The sequence below is a fragment of the Phocoena phocoena genome, chromosome 8 (genome assembly GCF_963924675.1).
Source record: "Phocoena phocoena chromosome 8, mPhoPho1.1, whole genome shotgun sequence".
Taxonomy (NCBI): domain Eukaryota; kingdom Metazoa; phylum Chordata; class Mammalia; order Artiodactyla; family Phocoenidae; genus Phocoena; species Phocoena phocoena.
In genome coordinates this window covers 65,906,492-65,920,529 of record NC_089226.1, presented here as the reverse complement: position 1 = coordinate 65,920,529, position 14,038 = coordinate 65,906,492, and the positions used below count along the sequence as shown (strand labels likewise).

Here is a 14,038-nt window from a genome sequence, read left to right as displayed (position 1 = left end):
CAGGGCACAGCTGGGTCAGCATCTGGGTGGCTCTATTCATCCCCCTCCCCTGCAATGTTCTCTCCCTATAAACTGTCCCACCTCGTCTTTCTTAACCTGCCTACCCTTCACCTGCCTGCTCACGCAGACCCAGGTTTAGGTTAGATGCCATGAGGTGTGGAGAAAAAGCACCTGGCTGTTCCTGGGAGGGCCCTGAGTGGCTCCCAGGAGAGAAGGGGAGGAAGGAAGGATTTTAGGAGGTCAGGACATTTGGCCTGGAGGGATCACTTAATTACAGTGCAAAGGAACTGAGAGCCTGCTGGAGACTGAAAGTGAGCAGTTGGGGCCACAAATCCGGGGGAGGGAGGGTGGAAGAGGAAGGGCCTGCTGTTGGGAGAGGACCTGACTCTCCTTCAGAGGGAGGAGGTTTGTATGAAAAGAGCGTGCTGAGATCAGTGGCACGCGTGTGAAATTAGGCCTTATGCAGGCATACCTTGTCTTACCGTATTTCACTTTACCGCACTTCGCAGATACTGCATTTTCTACAGATTGAAGGTTTGTGTTGTCAAATGATGCTTAGCGTTTTTTAGCAATAAAATATTTGTAATTAAGGCATGTACATTGGTTTCCTTGGACACAATGCTGTTGTACACTTAACACACTACAGTGTAGTAGAAACATAATTTTAAATGCGCTGGGAAACCAAAATATTTATGGGACTCACTGTATTGCAGTATTTACCTTATTTCAGTGTTCTGGAACCGAACCCACAGTATCTCCGAAGTGTGCATGGATAAAATAAATAAACCTGTTAGTTTTGTTCAGTTCCAAAAACCTACTATATGCCACACCCTGGCTTAAGGTTGGGAGCTAGCACAGTAGCAAAATAAAGTCCCTGCTCTCAGGGAGGGTCATTATAGTAGAGGGAGACAGGCAACAAACACACACACACGTGGCACACTCTCCTAGGTGTTCCGTTCAAAAGGGCTGTTAAGTAACAACCTTGTTCGAAAGCGTCTTTCGCGCAAAAATAGTGATCAGCAGAGTTTAGCTTGTAAAACAAAAGTAACGTTTCCACTCCGCTCGCGGAAAGACCTTCAGGAGACAGATCCTAGACACAGCAGCTGCTCAAGCCATCGGGACGGCCGTGGCCCGTTACTGGGAGACATTCAACTTGGTCTCCTTGGAAGGCGGAAATGGAGTGGTTAGGCTGAGAATTAAGAAGGGAAGAGAGGAGGAGAAGGCAGTTAACCCCTAACCCTGGAAAAGACTTGAGAACCACCAGAAGCTTCAGATAGTGAGGCTCTGAGAACCCAGAGGAAACCCCTGGAGAAGTGGGGACAGACGTAGGGTCACAGTCTTCATGCTGGTGGAGTTAGTGGGGCAGACAGTGAACTGACAGTGTACGGATATATTGACCTTATTAGGAGCTGTTCATTACACTTTCATAAAAGAAAAATAAAGGTCATGTGCTAGTAGTCTGACCATATAAAGGATTTTTTTTTTTTTTTCGGTACGCGGGCCTCTCACTGTTGTGGCCTCTCCCGTTGCGGAGCACAGGCTCCGGACGCACAGGCTCAGCGGCCATGGCTCACGGGCCCAGCCGCTCCGTGGCATGTGGGATCCTCCCGGACCGGGGCACGAACCCGTGTCCCCTGCATCGGCAGGCGGACTCTCAACCGCTGCGCCACCAGGGAAGCCCTAAAGGATTATTTTTAAACTGCAGTTAGCAAGTAGGTTGCATGTTAATACTTCTGTCAGTCTCCATGCTTAAGGAAAGACCAGCTGCTGGTCTTGATAACCATAAATAAGCACTAGCCAGAAGCATTGTTTGACTGTTAACCAGCAGCCTTTTAATTTCTGTTATCACATTACTGTTCACAACAACAAGAAATTTTTGGAAAGGGTCTGTTAAGCTTAAGGAGTCGTTCCAGTTTCTCCCTCATTTAAGTCCCTCCCTCCACCTCCTCATCTCCTCCTGCCCTTTGCTGTACTTCCATGAGCTGGTTCCCTCCATCACCTCCTCTCCAGTCGCAGCACGGTTCCCTTCGCCCCACTGGGCCTTTGCACAGCTCACTGTGGTGTGCCATGTGAGTTTCTGGTCAGACCTCTCCCCTCACAGAGCCCTTCCCTAAGCACTCCTTCTAGAACAGCTGCCAGGGCATCACGCTATCCGCCAACCCCGCATTACTTTTCATCTCAGCACTTATAGGAAGTTGTATCATTTGTTTGCTTCCATGTTTGCCTGCTTCCCCCATCAAAGCATAAGCTCCATGAGGACAGGCCCTTTGTCCATGTCCTGCTGTACCCTCAGTGCACTACCTATCTCATGGAAGAAACTCAGTAAATATCTATTCCATTAAATACAACAATGAATGAATTCTACACCAATCTGTTAACCTGATGGCTTTCCTCAAATTCTAAGTATGAAGCAGATTTGGGTAAACGCTTGATTCTTTCCCTTCCCCCACCTATCTTTGGTGAGAGAAAAGGAGAGCTGGAAATAGAATAGGAGAAGTTTCTGTAAATTTCTGGTAACCATAGAGACAGTGATTTTAGTTTATTAATCTCCTGCTCTTAAGCAGGCTGGGACCCCACTGTGATTTCTCTAAAATTGCTCAGTGCTGGTTATCCTGTAGCCTTCCTCATTAAGGAAGAACAGACCCGTCCCTATCCTGCAGCACTTTAATTACTGATGAGCAGAAGCCCTGCACTATTATGCTCATTATTGCATGTTCTCACCTGGCTGCACCTCCCACTTTGGAGAAATGCAACATGGTCACCAGCCTTGAACCCCTGGAACCATCAGTGGCCTGATCAAACCTCTCCCTGGGAGCAGGCAGCCTCTTTTCTGAGCCCAGGACCTGGGACAGGGCTACAGTTGCTGCTCTCTCCTTTCATTCAAGTATCCTGAAGATGGGAGCTCAGTGCCTTCTGAAACAGTATTTAGTTTCAGCCAGAGAAGGGCACCAGCAATGATTTCCTACCCATAAAGGCAACGTTTGCAACGGAAGGAATTGACATGCCCTTGGGAACCGTGGCACTTCTTATGGTCTGGCCTCTAGATGGGATCTGATTATAGGGTTGCATGTTCCTCCTCCCGTGGAGAATGGCACGCAGGCTTTTATGATCTTGCCTCCTGTCCTTTGGATAAGAGACCTCCAAATGGCTTTAGGGTTTCAGTGGAGCTAGGGAGGCAATGGACAGTTAGAGGCAGTCTCTCCCCTGACCACTTCTCCCTGAAGGAAGAACCCTGGTGTAGATGTAAGAAGACCAGAGTTGAGATGCCATCTCGACAGCGGACACATGGCAGGGACCTAGCCTATCCGAGCCTTAGTGTCTTCATCTGTGAAGTGAGGTTGGAAGTGTCCTTCCAGTCCTCTAGTGTGTTGAGCCTCTGACTCTGGCTTCAACCTTTTCTGGAGGCTGAATCCCTGACATAAGTGAGAGGTGGGAAAGGCCCCAGGCAGTGTGATTTCTGGAATGAGGCAGGGTGGATTCTGGCAGTAGGAGTCTCTGGAAGGAGACCTATTTTTCTCCTGAGGCAGGTCATCTAAGGTCTGGCCTCACTTAAGTACTGGATGCCATTTTGGAAAAACTAAGACTTTCATTGGTTACATTTCCCATCCTCCTGGATTTAGAAATATTGGAGTCATTCTTCCAATAAACACTCAGTGACTGCCTGCCGGGTTCCAGGCCCTGCACTAACGGTACAACTGTTCAGCTGGGAGAGTCACTGACAAATTCAGACTCTGTAGTGGGGCAAACTGGTTTCAGTGGTTGAGGGCCTGTCTGCTGTACACTTAGGGCTTATCTTAAGTATATCAAGAAAAAGACCCTGGGAAGAATCTGGACTCCCGAGTCCTCCAGCAAAGCTGGAGCCAAGACGTGGGCGGGCCAGCACCCGGGGTGACCCCAGCCAAGTCAGTGGCAGATCTAAGTGCCCGGCTGCTCTTCCTTCCAGGTGCCGCAACCTCTCATTCCCCAGCAGCCTCCCGGAGGTGAGCATCGTGTTCATCTTTGTCAACGAAGCGCTCTCCGTGCTGCTGCGCTCCATCCACTCAGCCATCGAGCGCACACCTCCGCACCTGCTCAAGGAGATCATCCTGGTGGATGACAACAGCAGTAATGGTGAGTGCCCGGCTCCCTGCCTCGTGCGGACATCTGACCGGAGGGGCCAGCCTCTGTTCGGGGTTCTCACTTTCTTGAGGCTCTCCACGGCTCTTCCTTCTCTGGGATGTTGCCTCAGAGAGGAGAAATTCACGATGGTTATCGCTCTGGAAGGTTCACTCCACAGTTGCACCCTCTCCACACTCCAGAGGGGCCTGGTTCCCAGGCTTTCCCTCACTGGCTGTCAACTCTCTCCCCCAACATCTTAGTGCAGTGTGATAAGATAAATAGCCGTGACCTCTACCCCCTCCATGTACACAGTGAACATTTCCAGTGACTCTTTTCTGTGAAGCATCATTGCATTTTGCTGCATGCCTTGGCCTTTGCCTGGAAGCTTGTCCATTGGTGTTGGTGGTGATGATGGTGGAGGTGTTGATGGTGCCGGTGGTGGTGGCCATAGTGGTGTTGATGGTGGGGATGGTAGAAGACGTACAATGCAACGACAGCAACAGAGCTGTTGAAAGTCTAGCTTCTTTTCTGGACGCCCTGTTCCTCATTCCATCTGGCCCGAGCAAAGCCCCAGGTGGCCAGCAAGCCCTTGTTGAAGCCCTCACGTCACATCTCGCTTTCTCCGGCTACTAGAAGCTACCTCTTTCCCTTGGTGCATATTCCATGGCTTCTGATTCCTCCCACATATACCATCCCCATAGTATTCTCCAAGCTTAGAGACCATGTATTGAGACAGTTTAAGAACCAGTGCTCTTGGGCTTCCCTGGTGGCGCAGTGGTTAAGAATCCGCCTGCCAATGCAGGGGACACGGGTTCGAGCCCTGGTCTGGGAAGATCCCACATGCCACAGAGCAGCGAAGCCCGTGTGCCACAACTACTGAGCCTGCGCTCTAGAGCTCGCGAGCCACAGCTACCGAAGCCCGCGTGGCTAGAGCCCATGATCCGCAACAAGAGAAGCCACCACAATGAGAAGCCCGCACACCGCAATGAAGAGTAGCCCCCACTTGCCACAACTAGAGAAAGCCCACGAGTAGCAACGAAGACCCACCGCAGACAAAAATAAATAAATAAAATTAATTAATTAATTAAAAAAAAGGAGCCAGTGCTCTTGATAGGACCATTAATATGAATGTTCTATGGATAATTCATGACTTTAAAAAATAGACCGCTGGGTCACAGGATCACAGAGTCACTGGGCTTGTGTTATCTTTAACGTTTTCTCTGATGTCAGGTAGTAAATTTCCCAGTGAGTCCGTTGCTGTAATGAGAAGTTCAGATGAGCAATTTGTATTTTGTTATCAATTAAAGCTGAAACATATCAGATAACTGAAATATTTTTAATCTTAATAAGCAAATTTTCTTTTTCATTTTATTATCATGTAGAAGCGAGTGTAGAAGCAATGCTATGAAGGAGATTTTAGAGCTTTCTGAAGGGCAGTGCTTATGAATCATGTAACTCTCATTGTTCCATGGACATGAAGGAAGGAAAAGGCACCTAAGGGTGGCAGCGAATAGGCAGTGTAGTTTTAAAGGTGATGGTCTATTGTGAGGGAGACCTCGAGCAGCTACCTACCATCACCTTGCTTGGGTCCAAGGAGTGGAGGAAGCTCCCATTCTCCAGTGGCTAACACCACAACAGCGTGACTAGGCTGCCCGTGTACCCTACCTTGCTCTACCCGTGCCGGCTGGCCCCCTCACCTCTTACATTGTAAGGAGGCCAGGGATGGAAGAGCCATCCTTCCAAGGGTGATGGTATATTCCCCCAAGCAAGAGGCATCCCCAGGCTCCATCCTCACATCACAAAAGAAAGAACGAAGCATCAGGAAGAAGGAAATCTTTTTTGTTTGTTTTTGGTTTTTTTGAGGTACGCGGGCCTCTCACTGTTGTGGCCTCTCCCGTTGCGGAGCACAGGCTCCGGACACGCAGGCTCCGGACGCTCAGGCTCAGCGGCCATGGCTCACGGGCCCAGCCGCTCCGCGGCATGTGGGATCTTCCCGGACCGGGGCACGAACACGTGTCCCCTGCATCGGCAGGCGGACTCTCAACCACTGCGCCACCAGGGAAGCCCGGAAGAAGGAACTCTTGAAGCTTTTCATTTCTTCCCCACGGTGAGAACTTTATCATGGCCTGAAGGAGGCCGTTTTGTCGTTCATTCATGTGGGAAAGAGGGGAAAACTGAGACTGATTTTGAGAAATTTAGGTAAGGAAAGTGAGCCAGATATAGAGGATTTCATATTTGAATTTAAACGGTTTGGACTTTATTTTGTAAATGGCGACAGCCATGAAAGTTTTTGGTAAGAGGAGTGATGCAGTCAGGGCTGGGCAATGAAGAGCTTTGGCTGCGGTTTTTATTACTGTTGGGGGAAAGGGGCGTCCTGAAGAAGGGAACTGGATGAGATGACAGTTGCAGCAGTACAGGCAAGAAATCAAGGGCTCTGGAGCAGTGGTGGATGTGGGGTTGAGGCCGAGGCATGAGCCTGAGAGATGCCATAAAGGAAGTGTCTGCCGGGTCTCTTGTCTAACAGGCTGTGGTCAGGTGGGCCAGAAGAGGGCTGGTGAACGACGATTCAGCCTCAAGCCAGGGTGCCTCAGAGGATCATGGTCATGCCCCGGATGGGGGGCAAGAGGGGAAGTAGGACGGGTGCAGTGCTCCTCATCAGGGTTGGGCGGCCTTCAAAGCCAAAGCTCTGGGAGGTATTGCGGTGGTGGCACAGCATCTTGACTGTGCTGGTGGTTACACAAGTCTACACGTGACAGAACCGCACAGAACTACGTGCACACACCCAAATGAGTGCCTGTATTGCTGGAGAGACCTGGAGGAGCTCTTCCGTTGTGGCAACGTCAGTGTCCTCATTTTGATATCGTACTACGGTTGTGTAAGATGCTAAGGTTGGGAGAGGCTGGATGAAGGGTGCGTGGGACCTCCTTGTGTATTTCTGTGTACTTTCCTGTGAATCTGTAATTACTTCAAAATATAAAGCTAAAACAAACAAAAGCCTTTCCCAGAAGGTTCTAACCCAGTAGGTCTGAGGTGGAACCTGGCCGTCTCTCCTCCTGAGAGCGTTTTTGATGATTCTGTCGCATAGCTCTGGCTGAGAACCTCTGGTTTAATGAATACTATGCCGCATTGCTTTTGCACGTGTTGAGTTCCAGTGCATGGGTGAAGGGAAAGAACCCTGAACTCTGAAGTCATGGCTTCTGGGATCCTCTCACTGTGGATGAGTGACCAGGGAGACGTCCCTCAACCCTCAGAGTTTTAGTTTCTTCTTCTGTAAAGGGGGATGGTAATCCTTCCTAGCTTGCCTCACCTGCCTGACCCCGTCAAGTGTGTGACCGTGAGTTGAGTGCTGTCAGCATTGCCCCTCCCCAGCCCCAGCTCCAGTCCCGGGAGCCTGCCTCACAGCTGGCCAACTACACAGCCGGAGCTTGAGAAGTAAACATGGGGTTGTGGATTTGGAGTCTTGTACACAGAGCAGCCGAAGCCATTAGCTGGGAGGAGAGGGTAGCAAAGAGAAGAGGGGAGAACAAAAAAATAAAGAAGCCTGAGAAGATACTGAGGTAAGGTGTTTAGGAGTTAGAAGGAAGAAGGTTAGCTGGTGAGAGACAGAGAGGGAAGAGCCAGGAGAATCTGGAGGACGACACAGACTCCTCGGACAAAGAGAATTTCAGGAACAAGTCATCTGTTTGCGTGAGCCCACAGACAGGTGGAAGGACACGCAGTCTGGGAAGAAGCCATTAGATTTGGAAGGTGCAGATCACAGAACCCTTGGTGGGCAGGGTTGGGGATGGGGCCACAGAAGCCAGATGAAGATGAAGAGCAGCCTGGAGATAGATGTTTCCATCAGGGATTTTGACTGTGAAGGAGAATCGGGAGCTAAGGCAGGAGCTGGAGTGAGGTTTTCTACCAATTAACCAGTCTCCAGTCGTGACCCAGGATGACACACCACTCACACCTATACACACGCACACGAAATTGAAACAAAATTTTAAGAAACAGTAGTTATTCTTAAAATGTGCAAAGCGCTCTGATATGTTCTATTATAGGTTGGCCTATGTCATTTGGTTCTATTTTGTTCTGTTGTATTGCGCTGTGTTGTGTTGTAGTTCTCTCTTTTTTGAAAGGCGAGTTGTTCTCAAGACTCTGACTGCACACTGGTTCGCTTGGACAGCATTTAAGAAAGCGAGGAGGGTCGTGCCTTAGCTCTGGTCATTTAACTGGTCTGCGGAGGGGGTGCCTGCGTTCTCTGAGGCCATGGTGAGGACAGGGCTTCTGAGGAGGGAGGAGAGGATGGGACCCGGGGCACAGAAACCAGGGAAGAAAGGGCCGGTCTTTCTCCCACTGGGGAGGAGCAGATGGGGGAGTGGGGAGGTGGCTGGAGGCAAAGGGGGGTTGGGCCCTGTGTGGATGGGCTGGGGAGGCGACCAGGAATGGGGATCCCCGAGACCAGCCTGTACTGAGCTCTCAAGTGGGGTGGCAGAGACACTGAGACTGCAGCTCTTGGAGGAAGTGAGCCATCTCTAGCCTCAGCCTAGGGCTGCCTGAGGTCCCAGCCTGGCCGGGAAGGCGGCTCCTTGACAGGCTCCCTCTGGGGCATCAGCCCGCTCAGCACAGGACTTTCATTCATTTCACGTCAGGCCAACTCAGCTCGGCTAACAAACATTCCTAGGGTGCCCAGCCTGGGCCAAGGGTGTGGAGGGCGTGACGGCTCAGATCCACCCCTGCCATCAGGGAGTCATGCGAAAAAATGCAAAATGGGATGAAACTATTATAATAGGACTCGGTTTCCGGCCTCAGTTCTGCCACCTCCCGGCCATGGGTCTTTCACTTTGGTTTTCTTTCGTGCCCTGTGGGGACATCAGGCCTTGCCATGCCCTGTCTGCCCCACGGTCTCTGAAGGTAATGGTGGTGAATGTGCCGTACGCAGCAAGGTTGGAAGGGTGCCCTAAGGGTGAGTTATAATGAGAGAAATGAAAACAGTAAGAACAACAATAGTAATAATAGCTGCTGTGCAGCCCCTAAAGGCAGCCCTGGCTTTTTTTGCCTCCCTAAAACAGTGCGCTCTGCTGGGAAGAGGGCAGAATTGGCATTAGGCCATCTATTCAGTTCCAGCTCTTTCTAGCTTCTTGCCAGATGTGTGTTCTTAACCTCTGTGAACCCTATTTTCCTTATCTATAGCATTGGGATGTATAATTCTTACCTCTGGGATTGTGTGGAGGCTTGAATGAGATAACGCATGATGGAAGGGACTCTGGTGTTTGAAACTCTAAATGAAGCCGGCTGTCTTCCAGGCGGCTGCCACAGGCTCTGTGTGTGCCGGTGCCTCGTGTTCCCCACATCCCCCCGACTGCCGGCACGTTTGCTTTGGGGTGAGGCCTGTGTTTTCACAAACATAAAAAAGGGGCAGTTAATCACTGCTTTCTTCATCCAAGCTGCTCGAGACCTTTATCTCCGCCTCAGAAGCCAAGGACTGAAGGCTCTGCAGATGGTCCTTGTGTAGGACTCTGAGTCTCGGTCCTTTGCCTCCTTAGCAATTTCCTAAACAAGCTCCACTCTTTCAGGGGCTGGTGCCTGTGTAGGATACTGTCACTCTGCTGAAGTGGTCTCAAACTCTCATGTTTGATCTTGATTAAAAATAAGGAGAGTCATGCCAGGTACGTCCTTGCCTCAGGACATTTGCACTTGCTTTCCACCCCCCCCCCCCCCCCGCCTCTTGGAATGCTCTTACCCTCTGATATCTGTTCCTTTGCCTCTTCAGGCCTTTGTTCAAATGTTGCAAATGGCGCCTTGTTAAAATGGCAGCCCTGACCCCATCACTCTTCATCCCTTCCATGCTTCTTTTCCTCAACAGTATCTGTCGCCTTCTGATATACTGTACTCACTTGGTTACTCTCCCTTATTTATTTGTACATTTTCCCTCTACCAGCGTGTAAGTTCCATGAAGACAGGGACATTTGTTTTGTTCATTGCTGTATCTCCAGCACCTAGAATAGTGCCTGGTTCTTGTAGTTGTTCAATAAATATTGATTCAATGAAAGTATTCATGTTGATTCTGCAGGTCTGGGACAAGGCTTGGAATCAGCAGTTTAATAAGCTTCCCAGAGCATTCTGAGGCAACGGGACATTCTCCGGGAATCACAGTTCTAATTGTTGTCCCCCGTTGTCCAGCGTGCTGCAGCTGAGGAGTGCGGGGCAGCAGGCACTTAAGCGCCCTCAGGGCTGGCCTCGGCAGCAGGCACTGCTGGGTGGAGTGTTTCTTCCTGGGGCGGGGCCCTTGAGACCTCTCTGCTGTATCCCAGGGAGATGGCATGAAAGGGGAAGGAATGCAGAGTAGAAGGGGAGCTTCTCTTAGGGTTACCCCAACGTGGCCTGAACTCAGGTCCTATGCATGGAGTCAGATGACCGACCCGAGCCTCCTCCCTTCTATGTTACCCAGCCTCTTCCTGACAATGGCAGCCAGGCTGCCCGCCCTGCCGCTCGGAGACAAAGTCTCCCCTCGCTGGCTCCTCTTTGTTGTTATCTCAAGGCAATGGTGGGACCACGGCTCAGAGCCTCCTGATTTTAATTACCTTGCTTTTTGGAGAATCCCGGTGGGCCAGTGTCTTTAGCTGGGACTGAGTGATTCAACCTTTATGGACCTCCAGAGGGAGGGAAGCACCAGGATTTGCAGCTGACAGAGTCATCTCTGCCTTTGATTCTTGGCATCCATTTACTTATTCATTCATTCATTCATTCCCTCAACGGGTTTTTAATGGCCACATACTTTGCGCCACGTACTTTAGCTCACAGCTAAACACTTGCCTCACCAACTCCACCCATATTGTGAATACTCTCATGTGACTCAGGTATTCCAGTACCTGGCCCAGAGCAGGTGCTCAATGAACATGAGCCCTTTCAGGCTCCCTCACTAGCTGTCCCAGAGTCACCCCATCCCACAATCCAGCCACCCCCACTTGCTTTGCTGTATTCAGTTTCTCTGTTTCCTTTCTTAACTCACGTCCTCTTTTGATAACCTTAAAAATGTCATGCACTTGGGCTTCCCTGGTGGCGCAGTGGTTGAGAGTCTGCCTGCCGATGCAGGGGACACGGGTTCGTGCCCCGGTCCGGGAAGATCCCACATGACGCGGAGTGGCTGGGCCCGTGAGCCATGGCCGCTGAGCCTGCGCATCCGGAGCCTGTGCTCTGCAACGGGAGAGGCCGCAACAGTGAGAGGCCCGCGTACTGCAAAAAAAAAAAAAAAACATGCACTTTTCTTTCACGCTACTTGAAATTTCAAAAATGAACCTGAATTTGGTGACTAAAAGCACATCAAAGCAATGATGATATCAAATATTCCTTTAAGCATCTCATTCCCTGGAGGTTTTGATCAGCGCTTGGTTGGCAGTTACTTGCCCAGCCTACACCAGCGTGATGCTTGTCCTCTTCTGTTGCCTTCCAACAAGAGAGTGGCCAGTTCCCAGTGCCTTGCACGCTTCAAGCTGGGATTGACCTGTCTCTCTCCTGGGCAGTGGATATCCTTCCCCCAGGGATCCAGCCTTCTCACTGGCCACGTTTGCTCAAAGCTTTCCATGTCTTTCAGCAGGAGGAGGCTTAGAAGTAAGCAGGCCTTGAGAGACAGGCCAAACGGAGCTGTCCCTCTGCCAACACGGTGTCAGGAGGCAGACAGACTGCCAGGCAAGCCCCGGGTGGCTCTCCGGTGGGGGGGACTGAGCACCCACATCAGGCAGAGACTTGCCGGGGCCCCGCAGTCTGTAAGCAACAGAGCCAGGATGGGACCTCAGGTCTCCTGACTCCCGCCAAGGCTTGCCCCTCTCCACTCCATGCTGTGCCCCTGCTTGGTACAGTGGCCAGTCTTCCTATTGTCTGCACCGTATGTCCACGTGGTAGCCTGCAGCCAGGCCCCTCAGGTTTGCTCGTGGTGACTCTGGGACATTTACCCTGCTTAGCTGTCTTCTGGGAATGACACTCGTCCCACACCTCCAGCCCCTTTGCCCAGCTCCAAGCTTCAGAGTCTGCTGAGGATCAGAACAAGTCTTGAGTCACTCTGCACTACTCCCCCGCCGGCTGGATCACATATGTGCCAGAGATTATTCTAAGTACTTTATATAAATTAATCGGCTCTCTGTGGCAACGGTAAGAACCATGATTAATGTCATCTTATATAACAAGGAAACAGGCACAGAGGAGAAAGGAACTTGTCCAAACACAGAGGTGGGATTTGAACCTAGGCTGTCTGGCTTCAGAGCCTACACCCTTGACTATTAAACAAGGCTGCCTCTGGTGCACCGTGGGTCTCTGACTCCAAAAGATTTCCTTGAATTTTGTCCTCATTCTCTTACCTCTGTGCACTCCTCAGAGAGAGACGTTGGGCAGCAGGGCCAGAGAAGGAAGGGACAAAGAAGGCACTGAAGAGAAAAATGTGGCTGTCTCCTCAGCTGGAGCTCTGCCCGGGGCTTCGTACGAAGGAGGGATGCATTGCAGAGGCTCCTAGGCACGGAGTTGAGTGGAGATCGTACAATTGGCAACCATGCTTTAGGTCACCTTGTGAGAGGGGGACAGCTTCCTATTTCCTTTGAAATAGGGGCAAGTTGATATGCTTGTGTGTGTGCACACGTGTGTGCATGTGAACATGCGGCTGAGTAGATATATGAACCTGTGAGTGTGCACTTATGTGTGCGAGCATGTGTAAGCCCCGTGAACAAGCATGTATGCACCTGGTGTGTTAGTCCATTCAGGCTACTGTAACAAAATACCACTGACTAGGTAGCTTAAACAATAGAGGTTTACTTCTCACGTTCTGGGGGCTGGGAAGCCCAAGATCAAGGTGCTAGCAAATTCGGTGTCCGATGAGAGACTGCTTCCTGGCTCATAGACAGCTGCCTTCTCTCTGTGTCCTCACATGGCCTTTCCTTGGTGCCTGGGTGTGGAGAGAGAGTGAGCTCCAGTGTCTCCTCCTCTTTTTACAAGGGCACTAATCCCATCATGGGGGCTCCACCCCCATGACCTCATCTAAACCTAGTTACCTTCCAAAGGCCCCACCTTCAAATACCATCACCTCGGGGATTAGGACTTGAATGTATGAATTTGGGGGCACACACATTCAGTCCATAACACTGGGCTTGTGTGTGCTTGTGTGAGCCGTGGTGTGCAAGTCCCCACTAACTGTTGTTCAGCCTCTTCCACCACTACCTGGAGCACCTTCACAATCCTGCTGAATGACAAGTAACCACACAACTGTGAATCATTGTTATTTTTAATTGTTGGTAAGAAAATCACAGTGTAGTGATGAAATAGAATCCGAGCTCCCAGCTTGCTTGCCACCAGCTGCTGGATCCCCCTCCACTCCTTGCAAAGCCCCCATCGTCCCTTGGCCCAGAGCCTGCCTAATCATTGTTTAATGTTTCAAAGATGCTGTCCTACACAAGAGATACTCATTCCAGGCTGTAAAAATACCAACAGCTTTGCATGCAGCTGGAATAATTGCAAAAATAAGAAAAGCAGAGGAAAAGAATGGTCTGACAGTATTGTGCTTTATGGAGCTTAAAAGAACCCCATATAGCTAATCTCATTACCACTAAGACTCAGGCAGCTTAAAGGTGTTTATACAGCCAGGCACGTGGGCTGTCAGCCTGCTCGGCAGAAGGCTTCTTATCACCACCCACCCCTGTGCCTTTGACCAGTGTGACTTCTGGGGCCCACCCACACGCCTGGGAGAGGGTACCCAGCAACCTTGAGACAGAGGCAACTCTGCAGGAGCCCTGGAGGCTGTCACTTTTGCTCCGTACTGCCTGGGGCTGCCTCTCACTGACAGATTCATTGTTCATCACCGCCCTGAGAGGTACTCTTGCCGTGGCCGCAGATTCGTGTCCTCGCATGTTGTCCGGCAGCACTCTCCCGAGGACCTGGCTTGCATGACTCGAGCTCCTGGCTGCTCTGGGCAGCA

General features: G+C 50.7%; 1 protein-coding gene across 2 annotated transcripts in view; it reads left to right on the top strand.

Annotated features, from left to right (window-relative positions):
• Window positions 1–14,038, top strand: part of GALNT18 (polypeptide N-acetylgalactosaminyltransferase 18) — a 360,452-nt gene that overhangs the window by 180,671 nt on the left and 165,743 nt on the right. For both annotated transcript variants that reach the window (XM_065881395.1, XM_065881396.1), the window contains exon 3: window positions 3,944–4,110. In XM_065881395.1, the coding sequence (XP_065737467.1) occupies window positions 3,944–4,110 (167 nt within the window). The remainder of the gene's footprint in view (window positions 1–3,943; window positions 4,111–14,038) is intronic.